At 39.2% G+C, this 15555-nt stretch overlaps 1 protein-coding gene across 7 annotated transcripts in view; it reads left to right on the top strand.

Moving 5' to 3' along the window:
• The first annotated feature begins 13935 nt into the window (after positions 1 to 13935).
• POSTN (periostin) overlaps positions 13936 to 15555 on the top strand; it is a 34800-nt gene continuing 33180 nt past the window's right edge. For 3 of the 7 annotated variants that reach the window (XM_006065978.4, XM_006065977.4, XM_006065975.4), the window contains exons 1-2: positions 13936 to 14124; positions 15407 to 15505. In XM_006065978.4, the coding sequence (XP_006066040.1) occupies positions 14006 to 14124; positions 15407 to 15505 (218 nt within the window). In that variant the 5' untranslated portion in view covers positions 13936 to 14005. The remainder of the gene's footprint in view (positions 14125 to 15406; positions 15506 to 15555) is intronic. The other 4 variants (XM_006065979.4, XM_006065976.4, XM_006065980.4 and 1 more) reach the window with 3 other exon arrangements.

Raw genomic sequence — 15555 nt, 5'->3', positions numbered from 1 at the left:
TAGCCCATCAGAATCCTCTGTCCATGGGGATTTCCCAGGCAAGAATACTGGAAAGTGTTAGTCGCTTAGTCATGTCTGACTCTTTGTGACTCCATGGCTCCTGTGTCCATGGGATTTCCCAGGCAAGAATACTGGAGTCAGTTACCTTTTCCTTCTCCAGGGGATCTTCCTGGCTCAGAGATCGAACCCATGTTTCCTGCATTGACAGGCAGATTCTTTACCACTGAGCTACCAGGGAAGCCCTCTTAAATGTGTATAAATATATATATATATTTTTTTTTTTCTTTTCTTCTTCTTTTTAATGTGGATACTTTGCATTTTGAAAACGCGTCAGTTGAGCATCTCGCTGTCATCATGCTGGGACCACACAACCCTAATAGGGAACTTATTCATCTAGTACTTTGTCTTTTGTGCATTTGACCTGTGCTTTCTCCTCCATAACTGGGCTCTTCCTGTGTGTCCCCTGAGTTGATTATCTGAGTAGGTTGAGTAGGTGCTTCTATGTATTTTCCTCCCCCCAGAAGTGTCTTATTCCTCTGACTCTAAATCCTCCCCACCTGCTGTACAATATAAAAATCGTACCAATACACACAATCCCACTTCAAACAAAAATAACTCTGGGAATTTTCATTGATATTTTTGTTGCTACAGCAGAATAGTTCCTTGAGCTCATTCACCATGCCTGTCAAGGCTGAAACACACACACACACACACACACACACACACACACACACACACATTGTCTCTTACTGTCTCTTGAAGGTTTCACTAAACATAAAAACAGAATTGGCATTTTTGAGTATTATTCACTTCCATCAACCTCGAAAAGGCACAGAATTTACTCTATTTGGACATTTACTTTAAAACTCTCTCTTACTTTAAAAATAACTTCTAAAACATCTCTGAAGGGGGAAAGGACAGATATTATTAGCTAATTAGTCAGCTAAGGACACTGAAGCACAGAGATGCTAAGCAATTTTCCAATGATCTCATTGCTGAAAATGAGATAACAAAGGGTTCCACCCTGGCCATCTGACTCCCAAGTAGCAGCCTCTTTAAAGTATATATACAGCAGTGTCTCTCTCTTTGTCTCATCTTTAAGTTTTTAATTTCTTTACTCTGTCTTTTTACTTTCATTAATATTTAAATCTCCTTTTAAATTTTAACAGTAATGTATAAGTTTCCATGAAAGAAGAAAGATCCAATGCAAAAGTTATGGAAAGGAATAAAAGATGAAAAATAAAAAATCTTTACTAAAGGGTCAACATGGTGACAGTCATAAGTTTCTTTACAGTTTTCCTTAATTTTGAGGATCTGAAATCAGCAGAAATAAACTAGTTTTTACCTTTAAAAGATGATCAATCAAAGTTTTACTCCTGTTTCTCAGAGCTGTATCTTAACAGATGAATTTGTTTGTTTGTTTGTTTGTTTTAAAAAAGACTTTCATATACGTAAAGTTTCAGGCTGTATCAGACAGTGGATGACTTTAGCAGGATGAAGAATTTGGAAGAGAAGGAAAGAGTGTCTCTGCTCATCTCTGAGAACATATCCAGCAAGAATTTTCCTACTCAGCCTTTCAGATTCTCTTCTCTGCCTTAGATTTGATGGTTTGGATCACTTCCAGTCCATAGTCAAACCCCAGACATGTTCCATCTCACCTTCCCCCATTTTAACCGTTTGTGTGGTAATATAACCTTATCTGAATCAAAAGTAATCCTAAAAATCATCTAATTGCTTTATTTTGAACTCATCTAAAAAAAATGACCAGTGCGTTCTCTTGGCAAAACTCTATTAGCCTTTGCCCTGCTTCATTCCGTATTCCAAGGACAAATTTGCCTGTTACTCCAGGTGTTTCTTGACTTCATACTTTTGCATTCCAGTCCCCTATAATGAAAAGGATATCTTTTTTGGGTGTTAGTTGTAAAAGGTCTTGTAGGTCTTTATAGGACCGTTTAGCTTCTTTAGCATTACTGGTCAGGGCATAGACTTGGATTACTGTGATATTAAATGGTTTCCTTTGGAAATGAACAGAGATCATTGTGTCGTTTTTGAGCCTGCATCCAAGTACTGCATTTTGGACTCTTTTGGTGACCATCGTGGCTACTCCATTTCTTCTAAGGGATTCCTGCCCACAGTAGTAGATATAATGGTCATCTGAGTTAAATTCACCCATTCCAGTCCATTTTAGTTCGCTGATTCCTAGAATGTCAATGTTCACTCTTGCCATCTCCTGTTTGACCACTTCCAATTTGCCTTGATTCATGGACCTGACATTCCAGGTTCCTATGCAATATTGCTCTTTACAGCATCGGACCTTGCTTCTATCACCAGTCACATCCACAACTGGGTATTGTTTTTGCTTTGGCTCCATCCCTTCATTCTTTCTGGAATTATTTCTCCACTGATCTCCAGTAGCATCTTGGGCACCTACCGACCTGGGGAGATCCTCTTTCAGTATCCTATCATTTTGCCTTTTCATACTGTTCATGGGGTTCTCAAGGCAAGAATACTGAAGTGGTTTGCCATTCCCTTCTCCAGTGGACCAAATTCTATCAGACCTCTCACCCCCATGACCAGCCCATCTTGGGTGGCCCCACATGGCATGGCTTAGTTTCATTGAGTTAGACAAGGCTGTGGCCCGTGTGATTAGATTAACTAGCTTTCTGTGATTATGGTTTGTGTGTCTGCCCTCTGATGCCTCTCACAACACCTACCATCTTACTTGGATTTCTCTTACCTTGGACGTGGGGTATCACTTCACGGATGCTCCAGCAAAGTGCAGTCGATGCTCCTTACCTTGGACGAGGGGTATCTCCTCACAGCCGCCCCTCCTGACCTCTTTCAACAGCCAACAGCCGCCTCTCCTGACCTCTTCCAACAACACAAGAGGAAACTCTACACATGGACATCACCAGATGGTCAACACCGAAATCAGATTGATTATATTCTTTGCAGCCAAAGATGGAGACGCTCTATACAGTCAGCAAAAACAAGACTGGGAGCTGACTGTGGCTCAGAGCATGAACTCCTTATTGCCAAATTCAGACTTACATTGAAGAAAGTAAGGAAAACCACTTAAATTGAAGAAAGTAAGGGAACTCAGATATTCAGATGACACCACCCTTACGGCAGAAAGTGAAGAGGAACTAAAAAGCCTCTTGATGAAAGTGAAAGAGGAGAGTGAAAAAGTTGGCTTAAAGCTCAACATTCAGAAAACGAAGATCATGGCATCTGGTCCCATCACTTCTTGGGAAATAGATGGGGAAACAGTGGAAACAGTGTCAGACTTTATTTTTTTGGGCTCCAAAATCACTGCAGATGGTGATTGCAGCCATGAAATTAAAAGACGCTTACTCCTTGGAAGGAAAGTTATGACCAACATAGACAGCATATTGAAAAGCAGAGACATTACTTTGCCAACAAAGGTCCGTCCAGTCAAGGCTATGGTTTTTCCTGTGGTCATGTATGGATGTGAGAGTTGGACTGTGAAGAAAGATGAGCACTGAAGAATTGATGCTTTTGAACTGTGGTGTTGGAAAAGACTCTTGAGAGTCCCTTGGACTGCAAGGAGATCCAACCAGTCCATTCTGAAGGAGATCAGCCCTGGGATTTCTTTGGAAGGAATGATGCTAAAGCTGAAACTCCAATACTTTGGCCACCTCACGTGAAGACTTGACTCATTGGAAAAGACTCTGATCCTGGGAGGGATTGGGGGCAGGAGGAGAAGGGGACGACAGAGGATGAGATGGCTGGATGGCATCACCGACTCGATGAATATGAATCTGAGTGAACTCCGGGAGTTGGTGATGGACAGGGAGGCCTGGCGTGCTGCGATTCATGGGGTCGCAAAGAGTCGGACACGCCTGAGTGACTGAAATGAAAAAAAATATTGAGTTCTAAATGTTTCATCTCTTCAAGTGATTTGTATATGCTAGGTTAATTAGAAACGGAAAGCATTTCTTTGATTAACTTGAACAACAACAAAATCCAAGTAGGATACTTGTGTCAGAACATCTGAACCAGGGGCTGCCAGTCCTGGCTGTTTATTATTATTTCTTGGGAAAGTATTTATTTATTTATTTATTTTCTAGGGTGGTGGTCTGGCTATCTGCACTTTTTAAAAGCTCTTCAGGTCATTCTAATGTACTGTTAGGGTCAACTAATCTAGACATTTCATATAACAGTACTTTAGAGCCCAAGTTAGCTGGGGAATGGTCACAATATTTTTTTCCTATATAATTATAAAACCCTCACATTTTTAAAGGGTCAGCACTGATATATACTTAAGCTAAAAGTCAGTTTTTAGGACTTCAGTTATTATAGCCAAAATATTTTCATCTGCTACCTCTTGGATTTGTTATTTTGTCAATAAAAGCTCAAAGGAATTAGTCAAGGCTGAACAAACTCTGAAGGAAATTTATCTCCTTTACAGTTGGAAAAAGTGGTTCCAACCACTAGAGGTCAGACAGTTAAATCTGCAATATGATACAGAAACACTAAAGTTACCCAGTTTAGAATTCCACATCCTGATTTCAAAAATACTTTCTAAATTTTCTTCCATCATTAAAACCCATGTCCTTTCAAAAGTTCAAAGCCATTTCCTGCCTGGGTGAATAGGTGTTTTACACGCTATTTAGTCCAAGCTTCAAAATTCTAAAGAGAACTGTAATCCAGGAGTATGGAAAGTTAAAGCATGATCAGCATGATGATTTTCAAAAAATAAAATAGGAAATGAAGCTATTAGGTATATAGTTCTTCTACATATATTATCTGATTTCACCACTGTTTTGAGGACTCTGCAGGCATTTCTAGGTCTACCAGAAGTCCCAGAACCTAATGCTATTCTCCCATTGCCACAAGTATTTTTATCTTCTTGTCACTGAGGGGTGTTGTCTGTGAGCCCTCTTCTGATGTTTGGGCTGACTTGTGACACTTTCAGTCATTATTACTGTGACTGAACATCATCACGTGTGCTCAGAGTCAGCTCATTAAAAAACATGCATGTTAGTTGGATCATGGAGCTATCATGTACAAAGTCTAACTACTCTGAGGCTGCCACAAACTGGAGAGGCCATGGGGAGATGCTCCAGCTGACAGTGCCAGCTGAGCTCAGCCTTCCAGCCCACCTTGCCAACGTGCTTGACCTCCAAGTGAAGACACCATCTTGGCAACAGGGCCTCCTTCAGTACAAGGTGTTTCGGGTGGCGGCTGGCGGCCACTGACCAGCCTTTCTGGCCTCCCCAGCTGAAGCTGCCGACAGCACAGCAGGATGGATCTTCATTGTGCACTGTGAGAATTCCCAGCCCCAGAGAAATCCACTGCTATTTTATGCCTCTAAGCTCAGGATGGTGTGTTAGGCAGAGCTAGATAACTGGAACTCCCAGAGAAATTAACTGAGCTCCCTCCCTTCAATTGGGTTTTGCCAAAACAGAAATGTCCAGAATGTGGGTCAATTTGGGCAAATGATTTGTTCTTTCATTATACCCATTAATCTTAGGGTATAAACTTTGTAAGATTAAGGGGAGAAAAGGTGTTAAAAAAAAAAGCTGGCGAAAAAGTCACTGCTGCATGGTAAAAATATGTGCTGATAGGTGCTTAAATACAATTGAAAACATAATCTGTCTTAAAATTGAAATTCCCCAAATACTGTACGGATGTGAGAGTTGGACTATAAAGAAAGCTGAGAGCCAAAGAATTGATGCTTTTGAACTGTGGTGTTGGAGAAGACTCTTGCAAGTCCCTTGGACTGCAAGGAGATCCAACCAGTCCATCCTAAAGGAAATTAGTCCTGAATATTCATTGGAAGGACTGATGTTGAAGCTGAAACTCCAATACTTTGGCCACCTGATGCAAAGAACTGACTCATCTGAAAAGACCCTGATGCTGGGAAAGATCGAAGGCGGGAGGAGAAGAGGACAACAGAGGATGAGATGATTGGATGGCATCACCAACTCAATGGACATGAGTTTAAGTAAACTCCATGTGTTGGTGATGGACAGGGAGGCTTGGCATACTGCAGTCCACAGGGTCGCAAGGAGTCAAACACGACTGAGCAACAGAACTGAACTGACTGAAATACTCTCAGATTGAAGAAATATTAATTTACAGCCTCTATTTTTTTTTTTTTTACTGCTTGACTATTAAAGTTTCTTACTGTACCAGCACTATCAACTCCCACCCAAAGTAAGGTTTCTCTTCCACATTTTACTTTGTGTGTGAATTTCAAACACTGCTGATATACATCAATATATTCATTATAATAAATAGCTACTATTGTTATTTTTAAGATCCTCTGGAGAAGGAATGGCAACCTACTCCTGTATTCTTGCCTGGAGAATCCCATGGACAGAGGAGCCTGGAGGGCTACAGTCCATGGGGCCACAAAAAGTAGGACACAACTGTGCAACTGAGAGTGCGCACGTGCACACACACACACACACACACACGCGCGCGTATTTAAGACTTTGCCTGAAAAAGTCCATAGACTAGGAGCCTGGTGGGCTATAGTCCATGGGGTCTGGACATTACTGAGCACTCACACGTAAACTGAAAATGACTTGCTACAGGTAAAAAATGTGCAACTATGACTGTGTCTATGAAAATGAAAAGCAGACTTAATCAAAAATTCTTTTCTCGTTTAAGGTAAAAGCTGCCATCAACTACTATAAGCCTTATTTTTTTTTATCTGAATAAGAGCCCTAGAATTAGTCTCTATATCCACTTGAATGACTTTTCTCTCCAGAACTCTTTCTAATAAGATCATTTTTTTGCTGTTCGTTATATCCTGGGAGACTATTATGTCCAAACCCTTGTGTAGGTTGTACACGTAGATATAATCTTAGGTCCTATGACTTGTCTACTTCCATTTTTCCCACAAGTACAGGTATCTCTGGGAACAAGAATAAAAAAGGCATTTGTTTAAACAAGGAGAATAAGAGGTCTTTTCCATTTCTGTTCCCCCACAGTGCTAACACAGTACCCCAAGATTAGTTTGCACATAAGAAAATTGTAGCAAGTAAAAACCTTCTGCAATGCATGCATTTAGAGAAGTGACATTTTTGAGGAAATTTGAACAAAGAAATTGGGAAATCTCATGATATAGGGGGAGAGAAAGAAGAATCTCCAATAGTAAAAATGCTCAATCTCTGCAACTGGAAAGTTATCATATAAGATTGATATCTGGAGAAGTGGAGAAAATCCGTTTATTTTAAAGCAGCCTCAATCTTTGAGGCTAGCAGACAGATTATAGTTGAAAAATGAGAAGTAGGGACTTCCCTCATGGTCCAATGGTTAAGAATTCTGCTTGCCACGCAGGGGGCTCCGGTCCAATCCCTGTTGCATAACTAAGATTTTATATACCTCAGAGCAACTGAGCCCATGCACCATGACTGGAAAGTCGGGGTGCTACCACTAGAGAGTCCAAGTGCCACAGTGAAAGATCCTGCATGGCCCAGCGAAGATCCCACTTGCTGCAACTAAGACATGACACAGCCAAACAAATAAATAACTACTTTTAAAAAGAAAGAAAGAGAGAAAGGGATGTGAGAAGTAACTCAACTTTGGTTGTTTTCCTGGAAGAAGTACAAGAAACTTCTCAGGTATGGAGAAAGGGAGAGAATATAGGCAGTGTATTACAAACACTGGACACAGAAGTTGAGGATTTGAGGATAATGTCAACATGGACAGATAAATGGAGGAGATATGAGCAGACAGAGGGCTAATATGAGGTCTGAGTATATTTCTGTTTCAGAGGGACAAAAGGAGGTGATAAACAGATTATCATGAATGATGGTGTTAGTGTAGCTCAGACTATTCTTTTAGGAGAACACATATGCCAGACAGGACATTGAAATTCTAGCACTTTAAGTGATGGATGTCTACAGAGTTCTTTCAAAAGCAGCAGTTATCCACCCCTTCATCTTACAATCTGGTCTGAAAGGATATTAGAAGTTATCTGTAAGTGGGAGACAAATGGTGACTAGAGTCTTAACTGTCTCTGAAATGAGGACTTAGTTCAAATCTCAGTGAGAGAAAAGATCAAAGGCACCTGTCAACAGCATCAAGCAGGCAAGAAACATGAGAAGGAACCAATAGTTGAAAATAAAGTGCGGAATTGATCATTTCCAATCAGTTACCTGACATAGAAAAGTCCATCACAATTTCTTATCCTTGTCACTAGTCTATGTCGATGTAACACAACAACAAAAACTCAGATTAAAAAACAGTGAAGTGATTCATTCTTCAGACATATACATACAAACACAAGACCAGATTTTTCACTTTTTATCTGGATTTGACATCATTTATTGCAGTCAATCTAAATCAGCTTGAAAATATTTTATGTAAGAGATCATTGCTAATCTTTAGTTGCCTGGCATTCTGAAATGCACATAAAATGTTTAAGATTTTTTATGTCACGTTCATATTAATTATTATTTTAATCAAAATGTATATCTGTGCTTCTGGAAACATATACCTCACTTTCTCCACTAGATGTCTCCAGAGAAATACAAGTAAATACTGGTAATAAGAAGTGTTGCTAATACACTCCCATTTTAAAATTTTCAAAAGTTTGGAGCTTAAATAAGGACAAATAGTGAAACACTGGTTACTTAGTATAGGAGTGAAATCTGTCACTGACAGATTTTTAAAGAAAAGAAGGTCTAAGTGCATTTTTTAAAAAAGATAGCACACTGTCCATATTTACCACAGAAAGCCAACTGATTTCTAAATGAATTAACATTAAAAGAGATGTCATTTAATGCTTTCGTTGGGATCCGGTTAAGTCATATCTTTCTTGGAATATGATTTCATTATCTTAAATATGTTTGGCCAGAGCATGCCTAAAGATCTATGGGCAAAGATCTATAGAGGAAGAAATCCACTGGAAGAAATCCACTGGGTGGATGGCTGGGGAGGTGACACTTTTTATAGGATTTACAAGGTGTTAGCCACAAATATCTGAGCCTATAATACTGCCCTTCCAAAGTTATGACCAACCTAGACAGCATATTCAAAAGCAGAGACATTACTTTGCCAATAAAGGTCCATCTAATCAAGGCTATGGTTTTTCCAGTAGTCATGTATGGATGTGAGAGTTGGACTGTGAAGAAAACTGAGTGCCTAAGAATTGATGCTTTTGAACTGTGGTGTTGGAGAAGACTCTTGAGAGTCCCTTGGACTGCAAGGAGATCCAACCAGTCCATTCTGAAGGAGATCAGCCCTGGGATTTCTTTGGAAGGAATGATGCTAAAGCTGAAACTCCAGTACTTTGGCCACCTCGTGCGAAGAGTTGACTCATTGGAAAAGACTCTGATCCTGGGAGGGATTGGGGGCAGGAGGAGAAGGGGACGACAGAGGATGAGATGGCTGGATGGCATCACTGACTGGATGGACGTGAGTCTGAGTGAACTCCGGGAGTTGGTGATGGACAGGGAGGCCTGGCGTGCTGCGATTCATGGGGTCGAAAAGAGTCGGACACGACTGAGCAACTGAACTGAACTGAACTGACCTCTTTTAAGTTGGCCATTAATGTTTAATTTTATTTTGGCCCTGTGAATGTTTAATGAGGAAAAAACTGCAAAATTTAATTTTAGGCTTAATTTGAATTCCTTCTACTGTTGGCTGAGTTCAGCATAATCTAATCACTTTAAGAAAATGTTTTCTCTCATTTGAGGGAAGTAACATCTCTGGGGTCTTTGCCAGAACTTCATTTTACAAGGCTTCCAGGCACAGAACTTCCAGGTACCAAGGAAGGCCGCACCCTTCACTGGTGAAGGTGCTTGGACACTGAGAATTGGGTCCCCAAGAAAGTGTAGCTTCCTTTTAAGCTAAGGTGATTCAAAGCATTAAGGTATTTTACAAGTAAGTTCTATTACTGGTGTTTTACAAATGAGCCAAAGGAAAGAAAAGTAGTACTCAAGAAACATCAAGATTACACACACACACACACACACACACACACACACACACACAAAAACAGGATTTTAAATTATTGGATAATTCAATTCAATTTTTGGATCACTCCAGATCATGCAATACCAAGGACATTCTGTTTTTTAAAAACCTGGTCTTGGCTTGAGTATCTAGGTTAGTTGAATCCATAGGCCATGTCCAATCCTAGAGCATGCAGAACAAGTTTAATGTTGGTTACATATTGGTCGGAGAAGGCAATGGCACCCCACTCCAGTACTCTTGCCTGGAAAATCCCATGGATGGAGGAGCCTGATGGGCTGCAGTCCATGGGGTCGCTAAGAGTTGGACATGACTGAGCGACTTCACTTTCACTTTTCACTTTCATGCATTGCAGAAGGAGATGGCAACCCACTCTGGTGTTCTTGCCTGGAGAATTCCAGGGACGGAGGAGCCTGGTAGGCTGCCATCTATGGAGTTGCACAGAGTCGGACACGACTGGAGCGACTTAGCAGCAGCAGCAGCAGCACATGCTGGTGATAGGGCTTCCCTAGTGTCTCACATAGTAAAGAATCGGCCTGCAGAGACCCGGGTTCCATCCCTGGGTTGGGAAAATTCCCTGGAGAAGGGAATAGCAATCTACTCCAGTACTCTTGCCAGGAGAATTTCATAGACAGAGAAGTCTGGCGGGCCACAGTCCATGGGGTGGCCAAGAGTAGAACACAACTGAGCGACGAACACAACTGAGTGACTAACACTTTTCACATGCGGGTGATAATAAGCACAATACTTTAATCACATCACAGTCTCCAGAGGTTACAAGGCCTCTACAATGACCCACCTGATAATTTGCAAACTGCCAGTAAATTAGCATCCTGATAGTTAGAAACAAACGTATCTTTCAGACACATTATTTTTCTTTGGTTGTAAATCATTTCTTTTTCAGTAATGACTTACATTTCCAGGTCAAACTCTGCAACCCTGAAAGTCAGACAATTGCCAAGGTTTTAATCTTCCTCCAGACTGCTAATAAAATTATGTAGCCAACACAGGGGCAGGATCTTTTCATGAAACCAAAGAATAAGGGTCCTGTGTGGAGAGAAAGCAAGAGATTAACCCTTAGTGACTTCTCTGAAAGGAGAGAATTGTGTTGCTCTCAAGATTTTAAAATCTTTTCCCTACAGCTTGGACAGTGTTTTCTTCCCATTCTCTGAAACTATTTCCTTCCCTCACCCTACACCAAGTTGTTGATGGACCACAGTTCCATTATTAGCTTCCTTAAAGCCAGGATGCTGGCTAAAGTAGTTGCTTGGACTTCCTCCCACTATATAATGTCTTATAATATCACACTTCTGGGCTAAGCTCAACATTTTAAATTGCAGTGCTTTTTTTCTTTTTACCCTAAATGCTCCTTCTCTTGGAATGTTCTCCAACCTCTAAATTTACATGTAATTTAGATGTACAATCTGGTCCTCATTTTCAAGATCCTCTTTGATGGCATTACTCATCCTGAATGTAAATATTTGTTGAGGGCTAGCATGTGTTGACGTCCATGGGACTTTTACAAGTTCCAAATATAATGCTCAGGATGGCTACATTTAAGACTCAATTATTCAAAACTCTGAAAAGAAAGATTTAAGAACCGTCTTTTTAAAATATGAACATATATCATGCTTCTTACAAAAAGTAAATCTCTAACTCCTTTCAGAAGAGGACAGTTGCCTTTTGAAATACTAATGCCTTTCCATTTTCTCGACTTTTTTCATGCAATTTTGTCCATTTGTGCCACTGAAGGAATCAGGATGAATGGAAGCCATTGATTGTCACGGATAAAATTGTGGTCACAGGAACAAATACTTCAAAATTGTTCTTGAAAATAATCAATATATTTTCCATTTATAGGCACTGTTAAGAAAGTAGGTAACAACAGAATATTATTAATTTTGCTTTCACGCCTATCTTCATAAGTCTATGTGTTATCATTCTGGACCAGATTTAAAGAACTCTTTTACTCTTGATACATATTAACCAAGTTTATATCTTCCACTCAATACCTCAGTCCTTCTTCTCCAGTCCAACCCCACTGGATATGAGTAGATTTCAGCTTCATCACAAAAGTGTTTATTAACAGTTACAGCTATCTAAAACAAAAAGGGTTGCATTAATCACAGAAAGCATCTCAGTAAAGAGTGATGACTATTAATATTTACAGTGATGATGTTGGAGAGGTTTCTGTATCTTGAGTTTGATCTGTTTCTCTATAATTCCAAAATTCCACCATTATATCTTAAGATGCTCAATCTACATCATAATGCCTCACCAGTCTAGAATTGAAGACTTTTATATAACTATGTTATTAATAATCTAATAACTATTATATTGATATTAGAACTTGTTTTCATAAAAGCTTTTCTATCCTATTTAATAAACAATTACTGATCACCTACTATTTGTACAACATAAGGATAATAGAAACCTACTGTATAAAGCAAACCAGTGACATTAAAATTAAAATAATTCCATTCAGAGGAACATAAGTGATAGATTAATTCTTCCCACGAGGGACCAGGGAAAGCATATAATTTTACTTCTTACCATCTTCTCTCCAGTTCTCCTTCTGAATTGCTCTTACATTTTCTATACCTTAATATCAAGGTTTTCAAATTGAAAAGAAGCCTCTAAACATATTTTAGAATTTATTATTTTATTGTATGCTTTCTCAATAAGCTAGCAGCACAGTGCAGAATTATTTCAGCGCCCCAAGACAAAACCCTGTAGCAAGCTTAACATAACTCTCCTGGTCCTTGGAATCCTCTCTGGCCCATTCCAGTCCCCCTTAAAAGTCCATCCAATTGGGTAACACAGATTCAGTTTCAGATTTCTTTACATTGCCAGTGGGGAATCAACTCTGATGGACCAATATAGCGGGAATACTTTGCAACAAGAACGTATTTGAATCACACTTTTACTTTAGGATAATGTGTGACTTATTTATCCAGGGAGACTGCAGTTACTGCAGGTAATTGTTGACTTCTGATGCTCAAATTTCTTTCATCCAAAGGGTTCTGAACATTTGCCATATCATATATGGGGTGGTGAGAGTGGATATTCTCTTGGCTAGGAAACGCACTGTGTCACATTGAGACTTTAGTTACTCTTTATAAAACAGGAGAAGCAGAATTCCGGCAATGCCCCTGTTTCTTAACACATATTGCATTATTCCCTTTCAGTTATATTGGTAATAGTGGTTTCCAAAAGGGCATGCTTTTGCCCTGTGGTTACCAAGAGATGTGCTGTCCAGAGATGGTCAACATCATGCCCTGCATGTAAGGAAAGAAACACCAAAGCACGCATGCTTTTCCTTTGCTGCTTCATTTCAAAAGTTAGGGAAACTTGCCAGAACTGGATGTGTGTTAACTCCATCTATGCCTTGACATCTGAAAGGAGAAGTGAAATGGGAGATATCCCCCCAGTTTAGTGAAAATATGATCCCTCCTACATGTTTCATCATCCAGTTAAAATTCTAATCTCATACTCTGTGAAAGTTTGTATCTAGACAACATTTGTTTTTAATCAGCAGTCATTACTGCCTTGTGATTATCAAACTTACATCGACCTTTGCTTACTGGTAAAAAATAATAACCTTCCAGTTCGGCTCTGAACTGAATATGACAAGATGTGATAAGATCCAATCCTGCTCTCATTGAGCATGGGGACAGGGACTCTGAAAGGTGTGGATTACAGAATGATCCTTAACGTCTAAACGAAATCATTTCCCATGAAAACCCTCTAAATTACAAATGAATAAGACGGAAATATGAAACGAGTCAGGAAGTAAAATAAAGAAAAGATAAATCATACAAAAATAAACATCTTTTGGAGAGCGAGAATAAAAAAGAGGCTCAGTAAATACAACTGACAAAAGCGGATTTTAGCTGGCAACTTGAAGCTGCTGATGCCTTTTGGAGAGAGTTCAGATTCCCAGGTTGATGCAGAGCTCCCTCCCAGAACTCTGACATGTATATAAGCTCTGAGCTCTCCAAAGCCCACTGCCAGTTCTCTTCGTGAACCAACTGCGACGGAGAGACTAAAGATGATTCCCTTCTTACCAGTATGTTCTCTATTCCTGCTGCTGGTTGTTAACCCTGCAAATGCCAATGGTCACTATGACAAGATCTTGGCTCACAGCCGTATCAGGGGCCGGGATCAGGGGTAAGTCAGTGGTTTGATTTTATAAACCTTTCCCCACCCCCACCCCCTTAGCTTGTTGTATGTATATTTCTACATAAAGTTTCTTATTTATACCTCAGGGGTTTTTTCCTACTTATTTGTAATAAGAAAAAGAACAAATGAGTAATCTGTGGTTTATGTACATGTCTTAAACTTTAAGAATTACTGTCCAAATAATTTGTGTATAATTGCTTTTTATGAAACATTGCAAGATTTTAGTCTAATTAACAACATTTAACAGGGCATTTCTTTACAATTCAGTTTATTTGTGTTTTATTTCCTTCTAAATTTTCGGAATGAGGTTTTCAAAATTAAAGAATCTGTAGCTAGAGGCTCTCATTACATAAACAGCTTTGAAATATCTCACATTATGTTAGGGAAAATTTCATTTATGTATGAAAATTACACAATAGATAATGTAACAAGTTTTCTGAAGTTTTTTGAAGCATTTAAGAATGCTTTTAAATTTTGCATTCTGTAAAATTTGCAATAACTTGATTTCATAGAAAAAACTACAACTGAGTATCTTAAAGTTATCAGACAATTTAGTAACTTAACCAAGCATTTAGTATTAATTTTTGAAATGGATGTTGGCACTGCTGCCTATGTCTCAGAGGAATTTTTCATCATGCTTCCAAGTTCCCTTGCCTTACAGAGCAAATAAGACTCGCATCCCTTTAAGGGAGAAAAACACTTAAAATTCTGGCAGAGAGTGTTTTAATCTAATTACTTCCAGGCAAAGAAATAAATTTTCCTTTGGGCAGCCATATTATTTAAGTTAATCTTAGCATTCATTTACTTCTGTGATTGCTTACCTAGAAAATTACAGAGTACAGTATCTTGGGACTTAGTAAAACTTGTCTATTTTGCTGTCTGATCTGTCATTGTTCCAGGGCCCTGAAGCCACTCCCATGCCCTACGTGAGTACATGTTTGGTTTAAAAGGGTCAGGGCATTACCTACTATTAAAAGTAATAAGAAACATATTGTTAAAATCTATTAGATTAACTTCTGAAATACTGGCATTGTATTCCCAGAAGTGTACAATTTCCTCTCTGTCTCTCACAGTTAGTTTTTCTAATGACTCAGTAGGATTGGATCAAGAATGATATCTGCCCATGACTAGAGTCACATCTTTGAAAATCTAAGCCACATAGTAACTTTTTCATTTCCTTTCTTTGTTTTTAACCACCTGACCTACAGATACGAAAAACTATTTGTTAATGTTATGACATTAATGCTCTTGCCTTACTTCTATCTTCCAGTCCAAACGTCTGTGCCCTTCAACAGATTTTGGGCACCAAAAAGAAATACTTAAGTACCTGCAGGAACTGGTATCAAGGTGCCATCTGTGGAAAAAAAACGTAAGTCTCATCTTTTCTTTAATGTGCCGGTTCCAAAGACAATACTGCAA

Source organism: Bubalus bubalis, chromosome 13 (genome assembly GCF_019923935.1).
Source record: "Bubalus bubalis isolate 160015118507 breed Murrah chromosome 13, NDDB_SH_1, whole genome shotgun sequence".
NCBI classification, from domain to species: domain Eukaryota; kingdom Metazoa; phylum Chordata; class Mammalia; order Artiodactyla; family Bovidae; genus Bubalus; species Bubalus bubalis.
This window is presented reverse-complemented; position numbering and strand designations above follow the sequence as displayed.